The sequence below is a fragment of the Mycteria americana genome, chromosome 5, assembly GCF_035582795.1.
Source record: "Mycteria americana isolate JAX WOST 10 ecotype Jacksonville Zoo and Gardens chromosome 5, USCA_MyAme_1.0, whole genome shotgun sequence".
Lineage (NCBI taxonomy): Eukaryota > Metazoa > Chordata > Aves > Ciconiiformes > Ciconiidae > Mycteria > Mycteria americana.
Genome location: NC_134369.1, coordinates 45,958,604 through 45,984,768, shown reverse-complemented (window position 1 = coordinate 45,984,768; position 26,165 = coordinate 45,958,604). Strand labels below are relative to the sequence as shown.

Genomic DNA, 26,165 nt, shown 5'->3' with positions numbered 1-26,165 from the left:
CAATTCCACTTCAATGTCATCACAATTCCATGTATTCAAGGGCTTCTGTGCAAGCTACCCACTTCAGTATTTATTTTACTGATTCATGAATATTTTAAAACACATTCCTCTTGGAATCATACAATCCCATCTTTTAATTAAAAAGTCAGGTGACCATCAAATGCCTATAGATTGTAGTTTCATCACATGCAGGCTGTTCTGAAGAGTGGGCAGAATCTTTAGGGAATCTCAGTTTCAAGGCTCACGAAAGACCTTTCTCACCCATCACTTCAGTAACTCAAACTTGCTGCTTCCATTGAATTTGGAAAATGGTATGAAAGCATGAAGCACTTATTAAGTTTAATGTTTTCATTCACCTAGTTTACTGCCTTCCCATCTGCCCTTTACTTGCAGAGGACTTAAAATAAGATAGAAGCTGAAGGAAATGCCGTTATCCTGCTGTTGTCTACTTAGCTTTCATTAAGTAAGTTGGTGCACGGCTCACACTCATTCTCAAAACCAGCCCATCACCTAAAAGTATTTACATAAGACTCTTTGCATTATATACCAACTTCTGCAACACTAGTATTAACTACTGACATCTGCCAAGGCTGACTAGTAAGTGCTTTACAGTATCAATTCATCCTAAGCAAAAAGCATGTTTGAGTGCTGCAGTGCTCTTGTTAACGCCAATAAGAAGTATCAGAGCTCATATGACACCTAGCAGAAATTAGTACCCACATTCAAAGAAAAGCTTTTGTTATTTTCCAGAGTATTATGTGGACTTTATTGAGATGACTGCATCTGACACCTGCTGTAATATAAAAATGCAGCTATAATTAGCCAACTGATGCTCTCCACAGTTTAGGTCGAATCCCTTCTGTGGGAATTATGCTTTAAAATATTCAGAACTCCAAGTGGCTCTCATTACATTTAATTTTTACTTAGAATTAGGTGGTCTAGAAAAAAAATTTAGGATTGTAATAGCCCCCCGCTGAATGCCACACAGCAACGTGAAAACCCATAGATTTTTTTCCAAATAAAAAAATGAGAACAGCAGACTACACTACAGCCTTCAATTGAAGTCTGGCTTTGCTTAATTGTACTTTTTGCACTCATCAGTCTCTCCTCTTCAGAGCAAGCTACAAAAATTGCCTGAATAGCCAAAGAAAAGTTTCCCACAGTCACTGGCCACAGAAAAACACCATTGTCCTTCCTCACAGTTTGATGGACAACATTTCTATAAATGGGTAGCCAGTCTGTCAATGGTACCCTTGCTGAAAAGGCAAAAGAAGAGAACAGATTCTGCCAATATCTGACAAAGCATGTTAACACATAATCAGGCATTCACTAGTCAGGCAGCTGCCCCTGGGACCTTCATAACACAGGTGCCTTTAAGCCATTTCCTATTCACAGATAAAGGAAACAAGCAGGAGATACCTGGGAAAGGAGCAGTCTATTGTGGCCTGTCAAATGTCCATCTTCTAGGCTGCCTGCATAAAAACAGAAAGAACATAAAGGAAACTTCAGCCTGAACTGCTAAATTATAAACGAGCAAAATACTCTCCAACTCCATAACTTTAGTCTTCGTTTAAATAATAATTTAAAAAGAGTGGCAAAGGAGCACTGTGCCTTATAAGAGGTACCTTCTTCATTCTTTTTCCTGCATCAAACCAAGCAAAAGATCTGTCATGTCCCCAAGGCCAACAACTAGAACAAAGCCAGCAGTGGTGGTCCCAGGGCTATCACCTTCACCCACTGCATCTTTGGTATGTTTTTTTCCATGCCTAATCTGCTCACTTCTTCACCCAGCTGAGATTATTAAATTCATCCTTCAACTGAGGAAACTGGAATTTTCTGATGGACCAGTCTAGTATAACTAAAAGTTGATTAAGCTGCAGAACAAAGATTCTTGCCCTCTTTTTTATCAACTTTATCTTAGTGAGCCTAACAAACAAGTGATGTTTCATAGTCAATGTTACCTAAAGGTCACCTAAAGGTACCTAAAGGTCACCAAGTAGAGCGATCATTTTAGCAGGGAATAGATCATAATAAGGCAACAGTTAGCTTTATGCAAAAGAAAACATTTCTCTTTTGTATGGTGCAGAAACATGCTGATTTTATACACTCAGCATACTAAATGCCAAAATCTATAGCCCCAAGCAGGAACTCAGTTTACATTTAAATAATCTAATTGATTGTTCATGGTGATTTTAGTAGCACTGCCCGTGTGTTTAATGTTAAACGCATGAAAAAAACTTTATCAAATTCTATGGAAGTTCCTGATGGAAGCACCTGATGAAAGCAATATTGAGAACAAGGTTTCAGGAGACGTATCACAACCACTGGAATTGCCCTGACGTTGCTGGGAAGCTCCTGCAGGTGATGTGCTGTCTCTGAGAACATAAGCTGCTGCAGTGCAGCACAAAGCACTTGCAGCTGAAGCCAGAATATGGCATGGTAAGAACTAGTAAATATGGAAAGCTCTTCTGTGTACTTCTTTATGAAACAGTGCTGATGTCTTGGCTTCTCCTCAATCAAAAACATTCCAAAGAGCACAGTTATAATTTCTCACAATTATCATTCTCTAGCCAGATCTACTCTTTAATACAGGCTATATATGTATATATGAATTTAAAACAGGAAAGCTTCTGAGCTTTGGCAACAAAGTTATTCAAGTGGAATTCATAGCCATAATGAAATTAGGCTGAAGCCAAGAATTAAAAATATTTAGGTAAAATGCAGTATCATAAAATGTAAATGAAAAAATATCTGTGATCCCCATTGTCATTTTTTCTTGGTCAGTTTTGAGAGTTCCATGTACTACGAGGTTTCTTAGCACTGCCCATACCTGTGCAGCTGAGCTGGAGTTACGCTTCTCAACATTTAAAAAGGACTGCTTGTTCTCTGTTGAATCAGCCTCAGGTCATTATCAAACTTACAACCTAGGCCCAGTCTTGCAAAGGCTTTTACACACAGGCTTAGCTTCATGCACATGAATAGTCCTTTAGAATTCATTAGAATGATTTGTGCACAAAGTAAGCAGGTGCATGACTAGCTTCACTGAAGGATTGGGACCCAAAATGTCAAAGACTCCATATTCCCTATTAACAAATGCCTCTTCTGCATTAGAAAAATACTGACAGTGTAAAGATGAGTGTGATCTTTTGTTTTGTCCGTTTACTATAATACAATGGGGATCATTCAAATAACTTCATAGTAACTTTATATCGAAAAAGGGCATTATGTATGAATGCAGGTGGTATGAACACAGTGATATATCCAGAGGAGCTTAAAGGATTTAGGTGCCTATCTTACATTGTAATATGGATATATTAACCCCTTAAGGCTGTTTTGAGAGGCTCAACTCAATTACATAATATAGGTCCCTAATTTCAACTATCAGTCCATGAATCTCATATCTAAAGCAGATCTGGATGTGGTTCCTTAAGTCAACGGAGGAGCCTGCTAGGATACTGAATGATTGATCGGACCGATAATGACAGATGTGGTCTATTAGATGATAACTGTCCAGCTACTGGGGTATAGAAATTTATGAGCTAAACTGCTGAAGCAGGAGGTAAATTTAAATTTGAGCAACTTAACAGTTCCACAGACAAGGCTAGGAAGACTGTATGTTTAAAAAAGGACTTGGCTCCCAGCTAAGCTGTGTGAAAAGCTTGTACACAGTACAGCTGAAGAACCCTATTTTAAATATTCCTAAGCATCCATCACTATTATTTCTTTTAAAATAATAGTCAAATTATACTAATAAAGATGCAAGCTACAGCTTTTAAAATCAAGCACTCAGCAATCAAGGAATCCCAAAAGTTAAAGTTTCTCTGAAGTAAATGTGCTATATTCCTGTTTCCCTGTTAAATATAGATTTTCAAGTATCCCATTAAACCTGACTTAAATATATAATATGTGCAGCATGTACATATTAATGCAGTGGAAAAATATTAATTTTTAGACTATCTTCAGGTATGAGTGCTTAATTTCACAATGCTTGTGTCAATTTACTGACAGTTTAGAGACAAGGGAAACACTGTGAGCACAGACACCTACTCTGCAAGACACCTTGAACATTTTCATGTGATAGTCTCAAAAGGAAATTACAGAAAGGTTTATAATCAAATATTTCAAAGTAACTATAGAAATCTAAAATTTGTGAACACAGAATAATTATAATAATAGTTCACTGACTTCTAAGAAGAGCTGTTGAGCTGGGTCTTGCAGAGGTCAGTTCTTGATCCCAAATTATATAACTGAACAAGCATTTTGTGCAGAGGATGCTAATCTTATTTGCAGATGGCAGCAAGAAAGAGAGGGCAGGCAGGAAGATAAAACTTACATGTTGTGTAAAATTACTAAACAAAGACATAGACAAAAATGATCAAAGTAAAGCAAAGCATAGAGCAGTATTAGAAAATCTCAAGGGTAAAAAATTGCTGGATTCAGACAGGAAGGGCCATGGGTCTATGTGCATGTCAGGGTAAGGACACTAAACAGAAAGCAGGTAACAGCCTCATGAAGATTTTGCATTTTGTTAGGAATGATAAAATTACTGCAAGATATTAATATATTGGGATTTTTTTCTTTAAACGCAAATACATCACAGCTGTATTTTCCACAGGAGATTTCATACAAACCCCATTCCAATTCTGTCTCAACAGGGCTTTTTAAATTTTGGTAGAGTGAGAGAAACACCAAAGACATTCGCTTTGAAGGAATGCCGCTCCTATTGGATAATTAGATTTGAAATTTAGAGCCTTTATTCGATGAAGTTAATAAGCACATGGCTACATTTTAGGGAAGCAGGCTGAGTTTTTTCAGCTGGGGTAGCGCTTAAAATTAGGCACCAACTTAAGCATCTTGTTGAACCAGGACACATTACCTTGGTTGGAGCAATGCCTTTTCCTGGGTACCCAGGTAGCAACAGAAGTGAAGTGCTCTTCTTCTGAAATTAATGCTTGGAAAAATAAATAGAAACTCTTATTCTGGAGGGGGCTTTGTTGTGTCTTATTCTATTTTAATCCAATGGGGAGGATACTATCAATTTTCTATTTATAACCTGAGATAATTTAGAGCAGCACTGATAATCTGAATATTAAGGAAAACTACATTTAGAGCAGTCAGTGCCAAGCTGCACCATGTGCCTGCGGCTCTGGGCAGAATTCAGGGTATTGTTTTTATCTTTGAAGCTCCAAATGATTTCAGTTTAAATTTTTTTCTGAAGTGTTGTCTCTTTTGCCTTTCCATGTGGTACAGCTGACATAAGCAGAAGTACACAGCATGAGCTTTTCAATTCTTTTTCAAGAAAAATCTGCTTATACATTACACAGGCTCCTTAGCTCAGCACTTCACTCTTCAGCACAACAAGCCTCAACCACTGGTACATTCTGCAAAGCACCCACCTTTCTCTGGGTGTTAGTTAGGGACAAAATTAAAGTGTGAGTTCAGAAATTATATTAATGTAATATTCAGCAGAAGAAATAGTGCTAGTAATAGTGGTGACCAGCAAATACAAGTTGTGTCAATTTATTAAAGTTTACTGTGATTTTAAAGTGCTTAAAGGCACCTAGAGTTGGCAAGAGGTGCATATCTTTATCATTTTACGAACCAAATAAAAAGGAGCAATATTCCAAAACCAGAAGATAATCCTTTTAATTTCAAAATAATTTTCACTCAAACAACTATATTTGCTATCAAAGAACTTAGTAGTCTTGTGCTTATATTTTTCAAGGTGGTTTTGGTGGAAGAGGCTTTTTTACATGTCAGAGATCCATTTCAGGAAAAAAAGCTGCAGAGGATTTAATCTCATTATGATAACTCTATCCCTGAATGTTGAAAGCAGTTCCAGATTATTCCCTCCCTTGGTAGTCACATCATTAAAATATCTGAAAATGGCCATTACTGCCAAGTTACGCATATTTAAATCTTCTGATCTGTCTTTCTAAACTAGTGTCTCTAACTCTGGCAATCCACTTCTTGCCAGTTTTCTACAAATTCCCTCCAAATTACAAGTATCTTTCCAGCGATGAGAGCTTCCAATGTTTTATTGTTTCACCAGCTTTAGTGAGCATGCCATATCATTTCCTCTGTCTTTATGGGAGGCCTGGATTTACTGTGGCCAGTTTTACTGCCAGAGGCGAATGCAAGTGTATTCATTTGTACTGTGCACTACATGCAGTGAGCATATAATCATCTTTTGGAACCATTCTGCTCTGGTCTGTCTCTTCCATTAGATATTAATGTTTAACATAGTTTGTCTTAGCTGTATTTGCACATATTTTTTCCCTATTCTCATTTTCTCACATGCTCTCATTTTTCTAATCTCTCAAATAATTTTGGATTATTTCTGGTCTGTTCAAGCTTGCATAATGCATTACATAATTTAATCTGTGAAACTTCAGATTATACTAAATTTATTCAGATAGCAGCTGCAACACGGATCAAGGCCTTCTGAGATAGTGAAAAGTAGGAAGAAAATCTGTGCCCTCTTTACCAATAGGAATCATTACTGTTTCTCTAAGAGAAGACGTTTGCCATCATCAGGAACAAGGCCTAGATCCAGTCTATTCTTAGTAAACAATGGGTGGACATCAACAACTCTACAGACTACTTCATGGTCTTTTGCCTACTTTTCTTGTAATGATCACTGAATAAATAATGGTAATTCACATCCACCCACTCTTGATATCCTCCACATTCATTCACTGTCCCCTATATTTCCATGTACATGACAGCATAACCTCCAGTATCTTTCTGACCTTTATGTGCTTATCTCTTTATTTTTCATTCAAAACACTTTGTACCCCAAAACAACCTCTTGCTAGAGGTAAAGATAACATGCCCAAAACCAAAGGAAAGATCTCAGGTCTCTCAACTAATAAAGCTACATCTAGCCATTGCTAAAGTAAGCATATCCCTGCTCCATCATTCCAGGAAGGCTGCATGTTTCAGAAGTGGAATTTATCCGGCAGCTGAGCATTCATCACTTGAAGTTAAAACTTGGTTCAAATGTCTGGACTTGATCTATCTTTGCAGGTCCTTGGAGGTTCATTCAGTCAGGGCAAATTGCCCCCTCTGACACTGAGAAGCAACAATCGATGCCAGGGTGTTACATCTGTGCTCCATATTCTGTTCTGGCCAGCAAATTACTTCCATGTTTATTCAGTGTTATAGTGCTGGTGGGGGAAGGGAGATCGTATTTTCCTTTATTCTTGAAAGCTTCATGGTTTGATACAAATGAGATGATTACATTTTGCAGAGTTGCTTCAGCTGCCTGTCCAGAGATAAAACTGCAAGAGGCAGGGCAGGCTGAAGCAGTGAGTCCTTGACCATGAGCTGGAATAAGCACTGTTGGACAGAACTGCAAAATAAAATTTCACAATCTTTATTACCATTCGTAACTGACAACCACGGTCTGTGTATGTGTTCAAGATGTTGTCATTTGACAAAACAGTACATTTTCAGGAATTAAATAAATTTCTCTACGTTCCAGAGCTTCCAAATCAGGAACACATTTTGCAGTAAGCATTTCTGAATGCAAAGAGTGGTTCTCATCTTCTGAATCCCGCCAACTGCCATCTAGCTCACCTTAGATAAGATATTCTTGCAAAACGTAGCTCTCCATGAAATATATTTGTAATCATTAGCACTGAAGTCCTTTTTAGAACTAATTTTTCTCTGGAACTGAGCAGGACTTTCTCTACTTGAGTATTCTCAAATATTTAAGTTGGTTGCTGAATGGATACACAGAATACTATGTCTTCAGTTTAGTGGGATTTATTTTCACTAAATTAAGGTAAGTTTTATCTGGATACTTTAGGGAGGAATGCCTTTAAAATACCCTCCAAAATATCAGTCAAATACATTATTCTGCCTTTCTAATGTATTTATTTAAAAATGCTTTACCATTTGTACATACAACAGAACTCACCATTTCCCAATGGAATAAAAAATACCGGGGGGGGGGGGGGGGGGGGGAGGGGAGGGAACAGGAAGATGTATGAAGGTTAAAAGATCAAAATTACGGCACTAAAGGAAGCATCAGGTAGAAAATCTTTGTCAGCATTTCTACTGTCCTAGGAAAGAAATCAAGTAGACTGTCTTAGTCTTAGGATATACAGTCTTGCAAGCACCATAATCACAGTACTCTGACAAACTTGTTCCTTGTGGTCTGATAAAAAACCAACCTTGCTGTAACCAGAACAGTCAAGGCTTTGAAGAGAAGCACATATGAATGTAAAAAAAGTGAAGGTATAACCAGAAAAGCATGGCTGAAACAAGTCCAGTAATCTGATATACTTAAACATTAATACACATTTTCCTTCCCTTCATGAATGAGCACTCAGTGGAAGCACTCCTATAAGGGTGCCTGCCATGTGCCCATGCTGACAGCTCTGGGGAGGCTGCTGAAGGGCAGGAAGGAGCCAGGAGGCAAAGAAAAGGGTGAGGGGGCAAGGTGACCTCGCAGGGAGAGGACACCCCACAGGAGCTGCTGCAGTCCAGGGTTCAAAGCCTGGTGGTATCAAAGGTGCCAAAGCAGCACACACAGGTGGGCCTACACCCCTGGGCCAACACATCGTGACTCTGTGACCACTGAGGTGGTCTTTTACCCGATACCTGCAATGGACCCCAGCTGAGAAAAGCTTCTGGGTCCCAGAGAGGTCTGCGAAAGGAGCAAAAGCTAACATGTTTTCTCAGGCTTGGGAAACAGGGCTGCTCGCCACGCTGGAGAGGTAGGTACTGCAGGAAAGGGCCCTCCAGACACCGCAGCATGGAAGCCCAGGGGGGCAGAGGAGGACGGGCAGGGCCTGGCCAGGACGGCCAGGCCTGAGGCTGCCTCCCCACCCCGGGCCCTGCTGCCACAGCCGAGGAGCTGCCCCGAGCCGCCGCTCCTAGGCGCGGGGGCAGAGCAGCCCCCAGTCGAGCAGGGCGGCCAGGCTCAGGAGCGCAGGAGGAAGCCCCTGCCAGCGCCGCCGGTACCGGGTACCTGCCCCGCCCGCCAACGCAAGCCGCCGCCCTCAGGGCCAACCGCTCCCCGCGCAGCGCCGGCCTCGGGAGCGCAGCCCGCGATTGGCTGCCGCGCCTGTCCATCAGCCCGCGGAGGCGGGGCTGGCGGGCACGGCCACCCCAGGAGTTCGTCATCGCGAAGCGACGGCGGGGACGTCGCTGGCGGCCGCGGCTCGGCCCGGTGTCATGGCGGCGGCGCCCAGCCCGCTGCCGCCCGGCGGCCACTCTCTGGAGATCGGCGCCGACCCTGCGGCCTCGGAGGTGGCGAGCAGCGCCCTGCGCTCCCTGGTCGGGCTGGCGGGGCAGGTGAGTGCGGGGCGGGCGGAGGAGGAGACCTGGGGCAGGGCTGGCCCGGGCGCCGCGGGCCTCGCACAGCGCCCGGCTCGCCTCGCCTTGGAGACCGGGCAGGGCCTGCTCCTGCTTCTCCCGGCCTGTGGGGCCCTTCTGGGCTCCAGGGATAAAGTACGGCGCCGGAGAGGAAAGAAGCCTGCCACAAGCAAGGGAGCGGCCTCGCCTCTGGAGGTTGTGCACGCCTGCCTGCGGGAGCCGCGAAACTGCTGTCAGGACGGGGGGCTGGCGGTGCCGGCCGCATCCCTCCTGGCGTGGGCAGCCCCAGGGTGCGTGGCCTGCTGCTGCGTCTCATAGTCGTGGCCGTGCCTTTGCCTCTTAGTGACGGGACGTCTCAAGTCACTTTGTAGTTTGATGGGTGATCTCTCCCATGAGAAACTGCAGTCTGTCTAATTGCTGTGTCTTAACAATTAATGATTCCGAATTGAAAAGCTACTAAAGATTACTGTAAGTTAAATCAAAAGAAATGATCAGGAGTTTGAAGTTAGCCTTGCCTTGGTAATAACGTGCTATGAAACACACAGTGCATCTCAGTGGGTCAGAATTTTTAAAGCAGCTTTGCTCTGTGGTACTTACGTTGAAACACCTACTTTAGGTTTAGTAATGGCTATGAATTATTTAACAGATATTACGGTAGTGGTGGGAGGCCCTTATGAGGAGAAGGGTTTAGTAACAACTTAATTATTACCATAAATAATTTACAGATTAACTTCTTTTCCACTATGAGAGCATATATGTAGTTCTGTGAAGGCAGTAGAAGCACACTCTTGCTTCTGAAATTAGACAGCAGTTTGAAGGTTTGGGGCCAGATGATGAGCGGTATCTGCGGGAGGTAATATAACTTAATACATGTTTATGTTACAAAAACACTCAGAAATGGACTCTGTTAGATACAGAGGCAGTATAGTAATAGCTGCTGACTGATCTGAAATTATTTTTTAGAGCATTTCACCTCATCTGAATAGAATTGTGTATTATATTTGCTTCTCACCTCAAACTCTGCTAGTAATTGTCTCCATTTTCAAACAAAACTCATCCCAAATTAAGGGCCTGAAAATTCAGGCCCTGACTAGTCAGAGTCTCAGTTTTCCTGTCTTTAAAGTGATTAAAAACTACCCTAGGTGTTGAACAGGAGTGCAGTGCTAAACAACTTGATGATCATACACTGCTGATTCATAGGATTCCTGAGACAGGAAAACTATTTATGTATTGAACATGAACTATCACATCATTTTTCCTGGTGAAAATTCTAAATGTAATCAGTGAAGAACTAGTGACTGTCATTTTATCAAGATGTGATGCTGTCATTCATACTGTTGTTCTTACAATGTTAACATGAGTGAAAAGTTGAACTCTTGCATTTTATGAGAAACACAAAGAATAAAGGAAAAGTTTCCTAAGCTCTTAAATAGGATGCTCATCACAAGTTTACTTAATTGTTTTCAAAACTACATTAGACACCCTAGTTTCTCTCTCTTCTTCAGTAGCTTACTTGTTCTCTGAAGTTTGCTCTGCCTAGCATGTCACTGGAGAGAGCTTAGTGATTTTTTTAACAATATTTGGGTGTGCACAGGCAATTGCAAGAGACTAGTTTAGAGTTGCTACATCCCCTCAGCAGAGTTACAGCAGTTATGGTGCAGAGTAAAATTGTCTTCATTGGCTTTTGGAGTGTATTCTTTCCATGACACCAAACCCATTTTAAAGTGCACTGCACTGAACTATTAGTAGGGGTCTGGTTGCTCCATCTTAGCTGAGAAGGCCCTTTTAATTGCACAGTCATGATTGTTTCCACTTGTTGAGTTACACTCTTGTCTGCCAGCACTTGAGTTCTGGTAGATTTAACTGTGGTGTTTTACCAGCTTACTGACTCTAGCAATCCATCTTGCATTTTTGACTGAAACTACTGATTCCCCATTTCCCTTTTATAGAGATGAGTGAACATGTGCCAGATCGTTAGCTGTCACAGTTTGTGATACATCATAGTAGTTTAAGTTGGATTTATGCTAGCAGGTTGGACTGTAAACAGGCATATTTCCGGCACAGGAATTTTTTTATTAGAGCAATCACTTGCAGCACAGTGACTAGGAGGACATCTGGGGATAACAACTCTTAAAACCAATATGACTGATCGTCAAAAGTTCTTTAAAGCCCAAGTGACAGTCAGTGTCTTTCATAAAACAATTTCAAAGGGCTGAAATGACTTATGATCCTGTAAATTGCTACAGAATAGGCTGTGGACTTGTAAATATACAAAGGCTTTGAAGTTACCAAATCACAGAATTTATAAACCTGCTTGTCACAGTTCTTATAGGTAGAAGGATGTGAAACATTGAGAAAACTAATTCTATTGTACTAGAAACATGTTTGGATGCAGGAGGGGTTTATTCTTTACTTGTATTTAAAAATAGTGTCTATGAGTTTAAAATATCACTGGCCTCTACATTATTCTAACTCGGAAGCTCTACTGCTTTTTATATTGAACCACCTGGACGGGAGTCACACGCTATGATATGAAGGCACACATCAGCTGATTCTTTTTGAACAAGGAGGCTTATTAGGAAATTGCAGTAGGACTCCTATTTTGTTCCATTACAATGACTTACATCTATGCCTTTTTTACCCTGCCAGTGAACTGTAATGTAGTGTATAACAGATGTTACTCTAGAAACTTTGGGAAGAAATACATGCTTCAGATGATCACATATGCACAGTGGCTTAATTCTTAAAGTACAGTTTTATTCTTAGTAAATTCTAAATACATTCTTGATTTTGTAAGGTGTTCAAAACTAGTAATTCCTAAAACATTACTTTTCCCACATCTTATGTGGTTTAAGTGCTAAACAGGAATAACCATTTATGTGAGAATTATCTAAAATACATTATATATCTAGTCAGACCATCTCCTTTGCTATGTAATTGGGAATCTAACACTGGATTTAACAAGGCTGTTCTTTGACTAAAGAAGGAAGGCTTAGGCTTATAGTTCTTTACATATAAAATTGTGATAACGCTGGCGTTTAAAACTAATGTAGAACAACTTAGTATCCACTGCTTTGCCTTCAGAGTGATGGAGGCATTCTTGTGTTTAGTTCTTGTGTTAAAGGTCACTTTTATCATCTGCCTGAAGTCTCTTTTTCTTTCTCCTTTTTTTTTTTTTCTTTTTTTAAAAGGAGCGAGATGTAGATGTACAAATACACATATGACTTGGGAATTCTGTGTCTCAAACTGAGTACCTATAGGTCCTCTTGATTTTAAAAAAAGAGTTTTATCTGTAGTTAGAATTTGGGGAATCACGGGTTGTTTGGTTGGAGAGCAACCTACTTGGCTTTGGGAAATGAAAGTGCTCGTTACTTCAAGATCTTGAGAAGAGCTTTAGTGTAACAAAAATGGCAAAGGTAGGTGTGAAAGTGTGTAGTTCATTAGTGATTACTAACAATCAGCTTTGTATTAGAAAGTGAAAGTTTATTTTTAGCTTATAGAAGATACAGAGCTCCTTTAAATAAAACTTCAGATTCACTATGTGTGTTTCTCTGTTGCTTTGGGAGTTAAATATTTCAGTTCCTTGGCAAAGAGGATAGACTATGGCAACTGTTACTTTGATCTGAATGCATATAAAGGGAAATAGTGTGATTTGGAAACTGGTTTGATACTGGTGCTGTGTAGTCTAGAGTTTGTTTAACCTCGAGATTTTTTGAGAGATGTATTTTTTTAAACACTTGTTTTTAATATAAAGCCTCCTTTGGATTAGCAGCAAGTAAAAATTTCAGGAAGGTGGCATGGTGAAGTATCAAGACCTTGGTCATACAGTCATATATAGCCTTGCAAATCTCAGAATAAAATACATGAACTTACAGGAGGCTGCCATCCTGGGTGCATGTTTCTTCCTACTGATGGTTCTATCATCTGTTAAAGGAAAAGATTTGAGTGATTAACATGAACAGTATGTTTTTGTACAATAGTTAATTGAATTGAGAATTGACTAAAGTTAAAGATCAAATTAATACAATGAAAGTGTGATGAGGTTGTAAGGAACTTTTAATTTCTGAATATACTATACAAATACTAGCTTACTTTGAAAATGACAGCTGCTTGAATTATAATTAATGTCAAACTTGTCCAATGTCCTCATAAAAATAGGGTCTGTATGAAAACGAGCATAATTGTTGTCCTGTAGAAGTCTTGCATATTTTTGTGACGTTAATACAACATAACATAATTTTTTGTTGTGTTTGTTTTGTCCTCTTGAAGCTTAACCTTGGAGATGATATTGTAAAAGTTGTAATCGATTGGAGCAAGCTTCAAAGCACATCAGCACTTCAGCCAACATTGCTCTTTAGTGCACTTCAGCAGCATATTTTATGTTTGCAGGTAAATATTTCATTGGACACATTCGACTTGACAAAAGTGTTCAACAACTGAATGTAGTTATATTATCTAAACTGTAAAATTTCAGTTGTTTTCATCTTATATTGCTATGTCCAACAAAAAAAGAATGCAAAAGTATTATATGCTTGGGATTCCAGTATGCTTCATAGGTACTCACACTTACAGATTTTTCAGGTTAGTGGTGGGAATAGCCACTGTAGGTGAGCAGGCTGAATAAATGCAGCCTCATTGATTTCTAGACTTGCATTGTAAATGTGATACATTTCCATCTATGGTGGGTTATAATTAAGCAATAAGACACGGCAGGTGTGTGTCATGCTATGATAATGATTCCATGCGTTGGGTGAGTTTTGAGGCTCATGGAGTGCTTTCAGTGGTTCAAGAAGTGGCATTATCCCAGCATGACACATCCTGGAGTGTCTTACTGCAATTAAATATATTTTCAGCGTAGGTTTTTTTTTTTTAAAGAGTAATTTCTTTGACATTAATGTCTTATCTTGCCAAGTAGCCAGTCACCATTACTGTCATTTCTTTTAACTATTTGAAACTTTCCAACCCTGCCAAAAGTACGTGTAATTTAGTTGCATGGCAGGGAGGGTGAGCAGTTTGTCAGCTGGTAACTGAACAGTGTTTTGACCTTGATAGTTCATCTGTAAAAGGTGGGGATTTGAATACCAGTTTTTTGCTTCGGCTAGTTCATGAATTATTTCAAGTGTGTAGTACTGAGAGGGTGAAAAAGGAAGTTCCTGTATTTGCTTGTCTGTAGGTAAAAGAAAGACCCTTTATGTTTTCCAGACAACCACCAAATCTTTGGTGTGATAAACAAAAAGAGAAAATATGCAAGATAAAAGCAAATAGAAATTGCATCCAACTGTAAGACAGCTGCAAGTAGGAATTTGATTCCATTTCAGGAAATGTGACTGGTAAAAATCATGTTGTCTTTAAAAAAAAAAATAAATTCTAGAGGGAAAATAAGCAGTGAAATTCAGACTAGATGAAACTGGTAAAAATTTAAAAAGGCGATATGAGATATATATGTACTGAGGTTTTGTTATTACATCTTGTGTAAGAGTTATTGCAGTAGAATAATAAGCATTTATTTTTGCTGCTACAAATGTCAGTGCATTCTCTCATTTAATTTCATGACCTAAGTAGATAATCAACCGTGTCAAGAAAAGCATGTGTTCAGGATAACACCTATATATTTCATGTCTGTGTTCTCTCATTCACTTGGGCAACTGCAGTTTCAAGTGGAGAACGTAGTGCTGTGGTGATAAAGTAAAGGCTTTACAGTGTGAAAGCATTGGCTTTCATGTTAAGGAGGAAAAATACTAAGCCTTACTGTTCTGAGTAGACATTGAATGACATGTTAATTAAGTGGCATTGGTGCCAACGATTGAAGCTTTGATTTAGCTAGTAACAGACGAGTAGCAGGCAGATTTTCGCAGAAATTTGGGAATTTTCCTATACAAACCTGTAAAAGGCACAGGTCAAAAAGGCCAGAATCATGGTGTGCACAGTATTTGGAACTATAGCTTTTTTCCTTTTTTTTTTTTTAATTTTATTGCTGTGTTCCATCAGAGGCAGATGTTGTAATTCCTAAAATTATTTCAGTTGGTCTGTTTTAGAAATTGTAGTAGTACGTGGCTTTTTGCTTTTTGGCTTTTTTTTTTTTAACCCTAACGTACTGTTTTCTTCATTCAGCCTCTTTTAGAAAAACTGCAGACACTGATTAAAGAGGAAAATACAGGCCATGTTGAACCTGCAGGTAAAACAGAAGGCCAAACTTGTGAAACAAGTTTAGATGTTTATGATGGTAACTGTCAGACTGAAGAAAAGTATGCCAGTTATGACTTGGGAGATCTGAAGGATACTCATATTAATTTTGATCCAGAGGTTGTCCAAATAAAAGCTGGAAAAGCAGAAGTAAGTGATTTACCTAAATTAAAAAAAAAAAAAAGAAAAAGACCTTTCTGAATTTTAAATTTAAAGAATGAAATAGATATATGCCATCATGTTTATTACCTGCAGATTGACAGGCGGATATCAGCCTTCATCGAGAGGAAACAAGCTGAGATCAATGAAAATAATGTCAGGGAATTTTGCAATGTTATTGATTGTAATCAAGGTAACTGGCTAGCCAGACTTTAATCTTCATAGCAATTTAAGTTTTTTTTTTTATTTTTCAAAAGTACTGTTCTATATTTAAAACAGAACTTTATTTTAAGAGTAACTTTGTTTTAAAGTTAAGAACTTGCATGTGCACTGCAGATGTTGTCGGATAGACAAAAAAAAGAAAGTAGTCACTGGATGACAATGTTTAATGCATCCCATACAGAAAGATTATAGCTATTACTGTGTTCATTTTAAGAACTACAATCTTAAATCAGATAATTTTGTAGCTATTGTTCCCAATGTTTTAGCTAGATGTTCCTTCTGAAGTCAACGGAATGGCAATATTCAGAAATGTCTTGTGAATTGCATATTCAAATTGAAGTTAATTTAATGCTAGTTAAATTACAAAGAAGTATTTTTTGCAATCAATTTGAATTACTAGCTCCTTAGAATAACTTTTTCCTTTCAACATTAGTCACGCTATTGGTGTTCTTAATGCACCAACTGGCACAATTGGCTGTATCTGTAACCAAACAATCTTAAATCCATCTGGTAGGCTGGATCCCATTAGCACGATCAGTAACTGTGTAACCAAATGCATCTTAAAAGTGAAGACACTTTTATATACATAAGTAGTATGGAGACGTTTTCTAAGTACCTGTGAACCCAGATGTGCATTGTCTCTGTGATGTACTTATGCTTTTAGAGATCAAAGCTTATTGTTCCGTAAGCTTTATAGGACGAGAGTTTAACTCCTTGAATATTAGTTGGAATGAAAATGACATCTGAAGTCTATGAGAATATGCTAGATAGTAAAATACTGATTCCTAAAATTGTTAATTACATACAGAAGAAATGATGATAAGGCTTTCCTTTGTATGTTCAGGCATAATAGAATATGTGTAAGCTTTGGTGTATGTGAACAGAGATTAAAATATAAACATTAGAATAAACTAAGATGGTCTGTACTGTAGGTTTTTATGCTCAAACAAATTAAAGAAGTCACAGGCATCAGAATAAATGCAGGAAGGTGAGAAAAGAATGCTGTTGAGTAAACTAGACCAGCCTAAAAATAGGAGGAGAACAGTTTCAAAAAAGGACATAAAAACAGAGTAACAGTGGTAAGCAGGGAAAAGGCTTCTGTACAGGAAGAAAGAAATAAATTGCAGAGAAACGCAGTGAAAAGTAAGAATCAAATAAAATGTAAATTGGAAGAAATTTGGTGCTGATTGAATAAACTTTTATATATATATGGGCGCATACATTTATGCGACTTATCCAATTAAAACCAGTAGGTCCATGCAAGTGTGGGAAAGTTAATGAGCAAGTGTTTATAGAAGGAGCAAAGTATTTCTGACGTTTTTGTTGTATGAAAAAATGTTAATTAGATTTGTTAAAAGCCTCAAAGCTGATGATGGTTAGAATATTTTAAATTATAAATACATAATTACAACCTTACTTTTTATATTACTATTATTTATTTAGAAAATAGCTGTGCCAGAACAGATGCAATTTTCACACCCTATCCTGGATTTAAAAGCCATATAAAGGGTAAGCAACTATTTTAATACCCATTTATTAAGAGTGTCCAGATAGAATAGCAGTGGTGAATTTTTGACTTAAAAACTTTTTATAGAATGCTCAAAAAATGCAAACTTAATGTATTGATTTTTGACTCTAGTGAATACTTTTACATCTTTGCTTACTTCTCCAGGGTTTTCAATCCCATAACTGCTTCATTAAGCTGATGGTTATGCACTAAACACCAAAACAAAGTAGCCTGTTTTCATTGTCTGAATGGAAAGATGCAAAAGATAAAGCAGGACAGAGAAGCTGAGCAATTCTTAGCTTTTCTTCTAAGGTGAAACCAGCAGTCCAGTTAATTTTATTTAATCTCAATTCCTTATCTTCTATTTTTCATTAGTTGGTGTAAGTATATTGAATTAGAAAATAGTTTTGGGACACAGTGGAAGTTCTGAGACGTAGATTTATGGGAATTGACAAGCTGGGGAACAAGCTTGCCACTGCACTACATTTTGGAAAGTAGTAAATAGTGTAGAAATGATTGGCCAATGGAGGTTATGTGTAAAAGATTGCTTGTCCATCTGCTGTAGGTGTACACAAGTTACTCTGTGTTTAAAAACAAACAAACAAAATCTCCAATATGAGAATGAAAGTAACCCTCTCTTCCATTTTTGACAGTGGTAGTATTTGGTTATCCACTTGCTATTGGTTCTAGAAACCAATTCATTATTCTGAATTCTAGAATTCAGAATTCAGAGTTTGCCATCACTTGATGTGGTGGCAAACGAGGGACAGGCACTTCAGAATGGGATTTAAAACCATCTGGAATATTTAGAGGTAGGGGTTCTCCATAGCCAGTAGAGTTCTTCTGAATTCTAGAATTCAGAATAATACTCTGAAGCACGATGATAGGTATAAGCATTAAAAGGTCTAGTGAGCTAAGAGGGAGATGGGGAAGTGGGTTTGAGTTTAGAATCTTTCACTAAGAACCCCTTTCGTAGGGGTCACTTTTTTAAACTGAGTGCTAGTTTGTAACTTAGATGGTAGCGTATTACAGGAAAAAAGAAAAGGTTGCACTTCAAGTAAGTAGAAACCAAACAGTTCATAACTGAAATGTGAGTAACACTTAGAAAGGAATTGGAAGTAAAACCAGCATAAACTGGAGCAAGAGTGTAACATGTGGCCTTCATGAGGTACTGAGTAAGAAGATGTGTGCTTCAGTGTCTGGACTTGCTAACATAGTCTGTAAGTCTGCAGTACACTGCAGTAGTCCTGTCAGGAAGGACTTGAGAAATGACCATGATTTAAAGAGAAATGACCAAAATCTTCTGATGAAGACATAATTCAGCAGGGGGGAAAGATAGACCTGGAAGCAGCTGAAGAGTCATTAAAGCTGTTACCCAAGTAACAAAAATTAGAAGAGAACTTCCTTGCTGAGATTTGTAACGGTTCTTCTAGTTGTATACCTCCCCTCATCTTCATGTATTTATGATGCTTCCTGTAATATTAGGTCTAGCCTCTTCTTTGCATTCACAGCAGCTCACATGTGCAACTGCTGACATAGATATTGGGTTTTCTGCTATTTATCAGCAGCTGATGACAAATTCTTGGTACTGCCATTCTACATGAATGTATGAGTAATTCTTTTACTTTGCATATGTAAAGTCCTAGGTTTTTGTTTAGTTTAGTTACTCATGCAAAAATAGGAAAATACTTTTTACTTGAACCTTTGATCTTAATGTGTGTGGGACCCTTCACATAAGAGACTGGTGTGAAATTGATTTAACACAGGTTTTCATATTTTAATATTTTGATTGTTTTAGTTAGATGTACTTTGTGTTTCATGTGCATATATGTTAAATTTGTATTCTCTTTACCTAGTTTCTAGGGTAGTAAATACATACGGACCTCAGACTAGATCTGAAGGAGCACATGGGTCCAGTCACAAAGCCAGTGTACCCATTCATGATTGTGGAAATCAAGCTGTTGAGGAGAGATTGCAAAACATTGAAGCACACTTACGGTTACAAACAGGTTTGTATCATGTTTTAATTTTGACGTTGATGTGCTGGTTTGTACTACAGTTATCATTGCGGTAGTAAAACTGGGCAAGTTTATAAATCTGTGACTGTAAAAACAGTGGATAGATCCACTGAAGGGTTTAGTCACCCCAAGTACTATAATCTAATCTTTAGGTTCTTATGCCCCAAATGGAACCCAGATTTATGCCCAAATTAGGATGCTGAGTTAGTAAATCTACACTTGATGTTGTGGCAAACGAGGGACAGGCACTTCAGAATGGGATTTAAAACCATCTGGAATATTTAGAGGTAGGGGTTCTCCATAGCCAGTGGAGTCCTTCTGCCTTGACCCACTGAACAGGAAAAGCTGAGGTTAGGACTCATTTCTGCTTCATGGACACCTTGTGGGGATAGGATGAACCCCAAAGACAACCTGAAACCTTTTACTAAAGGTGGATGATTCTTGAAATACAGTTAGATGAGAAGCTTATTTCCCAGAACGTGGAAGGTCATTGTCAATACTTCTGTTTAGCCATGCAAACATGAGTCCGTACCTTTCACAAAAATAAATGCCGTAGCCACCAGGCTACTGACTTTTTTTTAAGCAGTTGTTTCCCTCACCCCAGCTCTGGTTTTCTACAATATAAATCAATGAGGCACTTATCAAGGAGGAATCTGTATTTTTCCTGAAAAATGTTTTCAAAACAGAACAGAAGCCCAGATCTTCACCTAATCAAGTGAATGTTCTACACATCACACTGCAGACACACACTGACTTTTTTTGTCTTCTGAATGCTGAATAGATGCCAATCCATTCTGTAGGAACATGGTAAACATTGTCTAGATTACTAGGTTACTGTGAATGCATACTGGATCAAAGTGCCCTGGTGACAAGGAGAGTAGAATACTCCTAGATACTGTTGAGGCAGCAGTCAGAGCTTGACGCTTAGCTGTATAGCTGTCTCAAAAATAAGGTGTTTTTTGCACAGAGAAATAGAATTTGTAAGTGGCTGGCCAGCATTAAGGTTACAATGTGTAGTAGCTTTGGAGTTTATGCATATCGGATATAATGATTGGGGGTAGCTAAGGAGGGGCCCTTGCTTCCAGGTTGTGCCTATAACAGGCGGCATAATTTTGTTTGAAGGAACAGGTCAGCTAAACTACAGTATAGGGGAAGAGGATGAAAGTGTGCAATTCCAGCTCAACTCTTCTCGAAATCAGCATTCCTGGGGAAGGTCTCAAGATTATTTGTTACTTAACCCCAGCAGCTGTGCAACAAGTATTCATCTGAGCAGGTAACCTGCCTCAGCTACCTGCTTGCCAGTTTTAGTTTCTGATCACTGAAAGAGTTGTCCTTGACTCACCTGCTGTTTTTCAGAACAGCTTCTTCTACTGCATTTTTCCCTTTACATTAAGAGACAGCAATATTAAGAAGAGTGAGAAGTTATCTGATTTAATTAGTAGCTGCTGAGTGATAAGTAGAGAGCAGAACTGAAGGAGGGAAGCTACCCGCAAAATTGTCTGTCTGAAGTGAGGAAATGACAAAAAAATGACAAAGAGAGATGAATGACCAAAAAAACCCATTAGTGCTTATTTCAGTAGTTTGTGGAATAGAATTGTCTTACCTAATGGACCTAGAAAGAAATGGAAACAGGTGGCAAGAGAAGAAGTAAAAGCTTGCTAAGGCCTTGGTTGTCACTACTGTTCAGAACCAGACTATCATTTTAATTGGGATAGCCAATAGTTGGTTGTGATAAACAGTGACTTCAGTTTATAGAATACTATGTAGCGTAAATAAGATGCTTTTTAAGGCTGATGTTTTGATCAGTTCTGTTCTTACGTGAAGAAACAAGCCCAAGCTGCTGTAGTACAAGTGCAAACAGCAAATGGGTTGAGGTGGGGTTTTTTGTTGCTGCTGGGTTTTGTGGTGTTTGTGGGTTTTGTTCTTGTTTGTTTGTTTGTTTGGGTTTTTTTGGGGCAGGGGTTGTTTGGTTGTTTTTTTTCCAAAGCTCTGTTATTCCATTCCACACACACATTCCCCACCTCTGCTTCTCCCATCTGTGGCCAGGCAAACGCTGTTCTTTGTCAAGCGCAACTCATATCTGTCCTCCAACCTCTGATGCTCAGAGGAGATAGGTTTCCTTCAGAACAGTCTTAGATACCAATGCTGAATTTGTGTGTGGTCTGCCATCCCGTCTGCTCCCTTCTGATGCTGCTGTCAGCTTTGAAGTGGTAACATTTGGTGTGTGACCAATGTATTGTAAAAGTGATCATTAGTTGTTCCAGGGACCTTGTCAGACATGTTTCAACCACCTGCATAAAGTTGTCTATTGCCTTCACTGACTGCACTGGCTTATCAATCAGGTTTTACCCTGAATCATATTAATTACCCTTCCTTTTTATTATTCCATCCACTCATTTTGTTTCAGCTACTGGTTGATAGCTGGACTTGAAGAATTCACCTGTAAAACTTGCAATCTTTAGTTTAAAAAGTTATTCAAGCACTTTTCCTGATTTCTTTGTATTTGTACTGGTGTATTTAGGTGGTCCTGTACCAAGAGACATTTATCAGAGAATTAAGAAGCTTGAAGATAAAATCCTTGAGCTGGAAGGACTGTCTCCTGAATATTTTCAATCTGTAGTAAGAAATTCTCTCAACTTCTTTTAGCATCCTAAGTGTATTTGGGACTTTTGTGCTTAAATCTTTGATGTAGAGGTGAAAACCTAAGGAGTTAAAGGCAAACACTTTTGGTAGACAAGTCTGGCTTGGTGTAATGGTTGCATTTCATGTGGGCCATCTATAGAAGTTCATATTTCTACCTAATTTCTCATTTGAAAGTAAATAGTATTTGTTGGGGAAGAAAATTGCAGCCACCTGAGCTTAACTAATTTGTAAGAAATGCATTATTATAGAGGTTGGATTTCTCCCCCCTTGCCCCCACCTTAAAATCTGAAATGTTTCTAATGACAAGAAAATTGACTAAAGTTTTGATCTCAATACAAATCATTAATGGCTTAAATCAGCTGAAATCCTTTGGGCTTCTGTACATGATCTGATTACTAAAGATCAGCTATGTGAAATAACTGTTCCAATAGGATGAGAGAGTAAACCCTTTAAAAATTGTTTCATGTGATTCTATGATTTAGATTTCTTTGTTGCTAGTTCTCAGGCAGAATTCTGTCTCTTTCTGAATAGTAAACCTTACCCTTCATTCACCAAAGGAGATTAGGACAAAGAGAACATTAGTTGTTACTACATCAGGCTCTGCCTGGCTATAGAAATTTCTTGTCTGTTATCGTGCTCTTACTTCTTCCCCACGTAACAGTAAGAATGCCTCTTTTACTGTTGATCATATTTTAATTTGTATCTTCTCCCTTGAGAGCAGCCAAAGAAGAGTCAGCCAATAGCGATATTATAAATTTTTGTTTCATTTTTTTTGTGTGTTGGAGACCAATAAAGTCCCTTATAAGACTATTTCTTCAAGTTTTTGGAAACTAGAAGTTAAAACATATACTTTCATAAGCTGAAATTTCCATGGAAAGTGCTTTAGGATCTTCTCTAGAATGGGGATCTGGGAAAAATTTGTGATGGTGGCAATAGTAGTGTTGTGCAGTAATTAGCTCCCCCCCCCCCCGAAGTTTTGCATAAATATTGGTGTGGATACAGGATAATTTTAGGGAGAAAAATATTGACAGTTTCAAAAGCTGGATATTGATCTTGGTTTTGTCTGAAGGAAGCTTCAGTTAAGTTGATAGTTGTTGGCCGCCAAGCGTGGAGAAGCTTCAACAGCTTCTGACTGCTCTCCAGGAGTATTTCTCATGATCCAAAGTACACTTAATTATAAAAAGATTTCTTTAATCCATGGAATGGCAGTCACTGTTCTTTCTGTACTTTAAAGACTCTTGTCAATGTTGTTACAGAATTACTTGTGGTCCTCTGTCAGTGCAACATTAAGTCTGTTTTGATTATGTCTTTTCTTTAGAGCTGTTCTGGCAAGAGGAGAAAGGTTCAACCTCCCCATGTAAGTGCTGTTAACTTTTGTTTACCTTACGTTTAGCATGTTTTGAGTGAAAAGTAATCAGAAGGTCTACAAAGCAAACATCTAACTTCTCAGAAATAGCTGCATCAGTATTGGATAGCTTGCTGGCAAAGAAAGGGTGGGAAGGAGAAAGAAAGTTAATGGGTGTCACAATGAAATGAGTCTTCTAAGAGTCTATTCTAGGGTAGGTTAGATAGTGTTTTCACCAGTCAGAAGGATGATAGAATAAAACAAATCTGTAATGATGTTAATCAAGCTAGGGATAACAAGCAATTTGTGAATTCTGATCAGCCTCCTAGTAATGGCTTGTGGTTTTGTGTTGTGGTTTGGTGGGTTTTGTTGGGTTTTTTGTGTGTGTGTGTTGTTTTTATTCACTTTATCGGTTTATGAAGAGACAATAAAAGTAGAAATGGCTGGCTTGGCAAAAGTGTTGCAGAAAGACCTGACGTTATAGCAGATATTAACCTAAGTCAGTAAGACTTGCTGTTTTCACATAAGGGAATGCATTAACAGTGTACCTTAGGCCACAAGAGAGAATTTCTCATGAGTGCAAGTGAGACCGTAGCTGGAACACTGTCTGCTACTAGCCATTGCACTTGGAGACAGATGGCCTGGGGAGAATGCTTAGAATGGGATGCAGGCCATCTGAGGCTTGAGGAGGTAGGCTTGTTTACACGAGAAAAAAATCCTCTATAGGGTGAAATATTTTTATAAAAAGGATGATGACCAGTTCTTTGTGTAAGAAGAGATCAAAAAAATTGTCAGGCTAAGTGGGCACAGAGGAGATTGATGTTGGGCAATAGGAAAACCCTTCAGTTGTAAAGCCAGGTTCTACAAGATCTAGATAGTCTTATCCAGTGTTTTACTATTAAAGGATTTTTGATTTTTTAAGAACAGATTAAACAAGCATCTAATGGAAGTAGCATGGATATATTGATCCGTGATGAGGACTGTCAGTTTCTTCCAAGTTTACATTCTTTTTCTTTCAAGTTTAAATAGCCATAGACTAGATTCAGACAATTCTGCAAAAGTCTTTCTATCATTTAGTGCAATATGCAGTGACCTCAAGTATCAAGTGCTAGGCCACTTCGCTAGCAATTACAAGATGTAAATGATTGTGGTTTTTATTTTGTTCTTTTAGCAGAACTATTCATTGGCTGAACTTGATGAAAAGATCAATGCTATAAAACAGGCATTACTGAGGAAAACAAAAGAAAGCAAGTCCAAGGAGGCTGAGCGGCTTCTTCGATAAAAAAAAAAAAAAATCTTTTCAGAATCCTCATCACACTTTACACATACCTAAACCATAGACCTGAGTAGTGTTTATTGGGGTGACTTTAGCAATGAAAACAAAGCATGCATATAAGCTCCTTTTGGATGATCTTGAAAGCTTGCTTTCAGAAGAACTCATTTAAAAACAGTCTTATTAATGAAATAGTTACTTTAAAATGAAGAATGTTTTAGGAATAGCATTCTAATAATCCGTTCCCTTCTGTTATAAAGGAGGATTGCAGCATTGTTCGTATGTGGAAAGTCTTAACCCACATACAAAAGCTACATTTCACATGTAATTCTTAATGATTGAGTATTCAAAAGGGCTATCTTTTGAATACTTTGCATGTAAGTAGTTTGCATAGACTTGTGAAATAAAATGAAATACTTCCTTATAAGTAAACTCTCTTAGGGGGGGGAAAAAAAAAAAACCAACCTTGCAGTATGCATGCTTATCTGCATTTATTTAATATTTGTCACTGTTTCCACAGCTGTTAGAAATGCAGCAAATTGCATTTCTGTTTGAAAGATGGTTATGGAAATCCTATATGTGTAAATACACACCTGTTCTTCACTTCCTCAGTGCCCTGTAGGAATTCAAACTTCATACCCTGCTAACAAACTTAATATATTCTAAAGACCACTCCAGGGGAGGTTTTGAGGAACATGCCAGCAGGCACCAGCTTCCTTTCGTTCCATATGCATGCTTACATGACTTCTGAAGCATGGATGCTGGGTACGTAGTTTAAATTAAAGTCAGACCTTTGGCCACACACTGAAGTGTGATTTTGTTTGTTTTGGTTTTTTTAAATAAACCATTTTCTGTTTATACCAGTTCTTTAGTTTCTTTGCCGTCTCTGTCTTTATTCCAGTTTAGAAGTCTTTTATGTTAACTGCACTGCTTGCAGCAGTCATACCATTGATGTCCCTGTATCAGTTCCTGTGATAGGTGTTATGAGCAGTACTGACTTGACACAGTCTTGCACTTTGAAGAATAGTAGGCATTTTCTGTAATTCATCTAGACTAACATTTGCTGTAGCAACTGCACCTAATGCTTCTCTGAAGGTGAACCAGCAGCAGTGGGAGACAAAGCTGCTTGAGCTCTGGTCCTCGCTCCAGGAAAGAAGACAGTATGATAGTTACCTGTTCAGATGCTTAGTGTCCACCCAGGAAGAGATTAACCCAAGCAGTCATGAGTGCCTTGTATACAACATTGGATACAAAGAGGTACTTTTGCAGTTGAAGACTGTGACCTGCCTGTGTCTAGGACCGTTACTCAGATTGTATGCTACGTGTCAGTACAGTGTCCTACAGAGACTACTTTCGTTATGCGAAGTGTTGCCGTTGTTGAAAATCCTAACAGCTCATATTATGAGTGGTATTTTGGTGAGGCAGCATAGTGAGCTGCAACTTTTCCCTCAAGTAGATAAGCTTTACTTGCTGTCTACAAAACATTTC

At 38.6% G+C, this 26,165-nt stretch overlaps 1 protein-coding gene and 1 long non-coding RNA gene across 9 annotated transcripts in view; one reads left to right on the top strand and one right to left on the bottom strand.

The window, feature by feature from the left end:
* The window catches only part of LOC142410496 (uncharacterized), a 69,005-nt gene extending 59,985 nt beyond the window's left edge, over positions 1 to 9,020 (bottom strand). For both annotated transcript variants that reach the window (XR_012775933.1, XR_012775934.1), the window contains exons 1-2: positions 8,735 to 9,020; positions 1,420 to 1,472 (exon numbers count right to left, since the gene is read on the bottom strand). This is a non-coding gene — a long non-coding RNA (uncharacterized LOC142410496). The remainder of the gene's footprint in view (positions 1 to 1,419; positions 1,473 to 8,734) is intronic.
* A 109-nt stretch (positions 9,021 to 9,129) lies between these two features.
* On the top strand, positions 9,130 to 25,548 carry MBIP (MAP3K12 binding inhibitory protein 1). 7 transcript variants are annotated; one of them, XM_075503158.1, is made up of 9 exons: positions 9,130 to 9,306; positions 13,597 to 13,716; positions 15,439 to 15,660; positions 15,766 to 15,862; positions 17,335 to 17,400; positions 19,255 to 19,407; positions 21,938 to 22,035; positions 23,378 to 23,416; positions 25,198 to 25,547. In XM_075503158.1, the coding sequence occupies exons 1-9, from the start codon at positions 9,187 to 9,189 to the stop codon at positions 25,297 to 25,299; spliced, it is 1,017 nt and encodes a 338-aa protein (XP_075359273.1). In that variant the 5' UTR covers positions 9,130 to 9,186; the 3' UTR covers positions 25,300 to 25,547. The 7 variants fall into 7 exon arrangements, with proteins under 7 accessions (XP_075359273.1, XP_075359272.1, XP_075359275.1 ...); XM_075503157.1 differs by lacking the exon at positions 25,198 to 25,547 and adding an exon at positions 24,579 to 25,119; XM_075503156.1 differs by lacking the exon at positions 25,198 to 25,547 and adding an exon at positions 24,576 to 25,119 and having other exon boundaries at positions 9,131 to 9,306.
* The last annotated feature ends 617 nt before the right edge of the window (positions 25,549 to 26,165 follow it).